At 34.3% G+C, this 3742-nt stretch overlaps 1 protein-coding gene across 1 annotated transcript; it reads right to left on the reverse strand.

The window, feature by feature from the left end:
- Positions 1-539: 539 nt before the first annotated feature.
- Positions 540-3348, reverse strand: LOAG_12357 (haspin protein kinase; the record flags this gene model as incomplete). Its single annotated transcript, XM_020448528.1, has 10 exons — positions 540-616; positions 728-879; positions 1166-1268; positions 1396-1484; positions 1608-1753; positions 1936-2084; positions 2224-2392; positions 2489-2564; positions 2847-2983; positions 3280-3348. 10 exons carry the CDS (start codon positions 3346-3348, stop codon positions 540-542), a joined length of 1167 nt encoding a protein of 388 aa, XP_020301336.1.
- Between the last annotated feature and the right edge of the window lie 394 nt (positions 3349-3742).

Consider the following 3742-nt stretch of genomic DNA (forward strand, 5'->3'; position numbering starts at 1 on the left):
CAAATTTAGGACTAGCAAAGAACTGCGTCTTTTTTTGTTGGAAAAAACTTGTAGGGAACTGAATACCCGTAAAAGACTGATATAGCATCGAACTCCGCTGGAATAACCTAATCCCTCTAAGCAGATCAGTCATAGACTTAGCATTCTCATACATTTATTTCACACTTAGCAGCTTTTTCACTTCATTTATTGAAAAAAAAAACCATTTAACAAAGGGTTAAGGAAAGTGAAATCAACAAAACATATAATATGCAACCACTCTAAAAGGTCCACTAATGAGTACTGATTACTGGACTAGAACTATGGACAACTTTCATTACAGTAACCTTACGAAAATTTTACTATATCCTATAATATTGATTCAGATTTTGCAGCTATAAAGTAGCGAACAACTCTTTGATTGGATCGTTTCATAAGAATTCTTAGTATCCAAACTGCATTTTTTTCAGCCGTCTAATTAAGAATAAGCTCAATGATATATGATCAAAAAATACTACCAGTATAACTCAAAAACGCAAAACGTTCGATCATGTTTCCTGCTACTCTGCCTTTGCAATGACTTCCTTCTTCATGTGATTGTTAGCAATGTGATCGCGAATCCATTTCCATGCACTAGCTGTAATTCATGATAGAAATATTTAATAAATAGAAATAAATTACTGCCTTAATTTCGAGAAACGTTACCAAACAAATAATTTACACTTGTGATAATGGATGAAATCCTCACCATAACGATAGAGACATTTGAAATGAAAAAAAAATATAGCATGGTCTTCCGGGCTGCCAACATGCAGTTCTTCCAGTCGATCATGGATGAAATCAATGATATATGCCAGCCAGAGAACGTTTGTCACAGGCCGAAAAGGTCGCCAATTGTTTCTAAAATTTCGATATGGAGAAAGCACCCACCCATTTATTGTCGAACTCATTAAATTCAAGCTTTCAAAGCTGAATTTGCATCCGTTGGATTTCTATGGCCTTGCATATTATGGCAATATAAAATGACATATCGCATACTACCAACTTCATCCTTTCCTCATATCTAAGATAAACTATTGTAACCTTAATATTCCCTAGATCATCATCCACTTCTAATTTCCTCACTTTATGTACAAAGCTTGTATTATTTTGCCTTTACTAGTCATGTGCCAACTGTGAGCTATACCTGTTTATTTTTCGCATTGTTTGAAAGGCAATATGTTTCAGATCACCTTCACCCATGAAAAATTCTTCATTCGATGTCCAATCGAAATATATCGAGGATACATCTACGATGTCTTGGGTATAGATATGCTCGTAAAACTCATATTTCCAAGAACAAATTTGTCAGGCATTGCTCAAATCAAAAAATTTAATTACTGAGAAGGAAAAAAAAATGTATGTGTATACAAATACCTTTCGTCATTCTGCAAAAAGAAGAATTTATAATTTTGACTCTGGCACCGTGTGTGTATAAGTAGACATCAGAACCGTCAAACTTGCTTCTACAATCATATCAAATTTTGATTTTTCATTTTGAAAATGAAATCTCAAGAAAAAATGAAATTGAAAATAATAATGAATGAAGCATTAGCTGATCGGGTTTATATGCTTTCTGAAAATCAAACCTAATCATATCATGCCAGTCAGTGCCAGTAATCAAAATCTTCTCGCAGTTCAGGTCACGATGTTCAAATGAAAGTCGAAATTCTGCAACAGCAGTGGCCATGAACAACTGGTAGACGATGCTATATGCTTGAAGCACAGTGGTGATCTACAAAATTGATAAGTACCTCTCGAAATCTTTGGAACTGACGATTTTAAATTTAAACAGTAACAGTTATACTATCAGGTTGTTTTCATTGTTTCCAATGCAATCTTTTACTATATCATCTCGTTTCGCTAAACTATAAACCGATTGCCGCTGTTTATAATAAAATCAAAGCTCAATAATACTTCATATTCTTTTAGGCTAATTCCGCCATTCTCGACGGAAAGGAGCAGAAAGTTTTGGTTGGCAGAAAAAAGAGCCGGATTGGCTTTATTGGATTTCTTCTTTCCTTTATACTGTTTCCACGCATTAATCATCATCGATGGATAACGTCCTATAAAAGAGTAATTTATATTTTGCAAAAGAGCGTGAAAATATTTGAGATAATGTACTGGTCACCGACTATTACAGTTCTCGCCATAATCGTCACCGGTCCTTTATGAAAAACTCACAATTTTAATTATAAGACTCACCTTTCACAACCAACGCTCCCTTCAGCTGAACAAACCCTTCCGTAGAGTATCCCTGTTCGACTTGGCTGAGATTCGTAAGTTCCTTCAGAACGACCAGTTTTGCAGTTCCCTCGCGGAACGAGTTTGTACGGCGTCTATTGATCGGTTTATTATCACCAATAGGAATCAACTAAACATGACAATTAAGGTAATAATGGATTACTTTTCACAAATTGCCTCGTCTGAAGCAGTTTGTGGGGAAAAAAAAACTTGCCTTCAGAATGACCGTCTCCATTTTATACTGAGCAACAAAGATCTCGGAATATACTCCCTCTGCAATTTTCTTCGCTTTCGATACATCGCTGCAGTTACATATTATGATTTTTAACTTGAGAATGGTTTCTTGATTTTTTAGGTAAATTAAGACAAACTTGTACTTCCAATAGTTTGTATCACTACTGCTAAGCAACAGATAACTTTAGCTCTTAAATAAACAATTCAATGATTCAGAATCTTTTTCAAGAGCTTCTATTCAATTATCTGCCCAAACAGTCAAACTGCTACAGGAAGACGTACTGTGTCATCCGCAACATCAATAGCTTGTAACTTTACTACTTTCACCATTTGGAAATATTGTAACTTACAGCATTTTCTTGATTTTTCTCCAACGTTGGATTTGCGATTGATTACAGATATGAAGAAGCTCTTTGACATAATTTCGTTTATTAGCATAATCAGCCGTCCAAGGAAATGATTCTCTCAGATAAAAGGGTCGGCTATCCTTAAATAAAAGAAAGAAAAAGAAGAAAACAGTGAACTGTCACGCAAAATATTGCTGTGGTAAGAAAAAAAAAGTAAAAAGGATCTCGGGGAAAAGAACACAATAGTTTCATTTTTTGTCATCCGATCAATAAAATATGAAATATTCTGAAAAAAATAAAATTTGGAAAAGAACGGGAAATACTTGACACAAATTAAAAATTTGCTCCTTTCTCAATCATACAGGTAATAAAAAGAATAAAAAGGCGAAAAAAACTGCAGTACTATTGGTTTTTAAATTAAATAACAAAAATATACCTTGGAGTCACTACTTGGCACGAAATCATCTATAAGTCCCTCCGCATTGATATTTTCATGGAATACCATGAATCGACAATTAATTAGTTGCAAAAGAAATTTTTCAGAAAGTGAAAAGGCTAAATAAAATAATGTGAGTCATACTGTTGCAAGTTATTTAGGCATTCCAGGATCCTTTTTTTTTCTTTCAATCACCTCCAAAATCACTGGGAAAACGAAAAGTGGCGGGTATCTGTACCGTTTATTTCAATAAGGTGAACCGCTATTTTGCTTCGACTTTTTATCTAATCCTAGTCCTCAGGTTATCTTACATGTAGTACAAGATAAATAGTAATCTGCCAGACTGCCATTAATTCCTTATAGCTATAGATAATAATTTTGCTGCTACTAAAAATCATTTCAAGATCAAAATATTGTTAGTAACCACTGACACTCCATCGGCAAGAACGGCTCTATTTCCTCC

The sequence above is a fragment of the Loa loa genome (genome assembly GCF_000183805.2).
Source record: "Loa loa unplaced genomic scaffold supercont3.1015, whole genome shotgun sequence".
In the NCBI taxonomy this organism is placed as follows: domain Eukaryota; kingdom Metazoa; phylum Nematoda; class Chromadorea; order Rhabditida; family Onchocercidae; genus Loa; species Loa loa.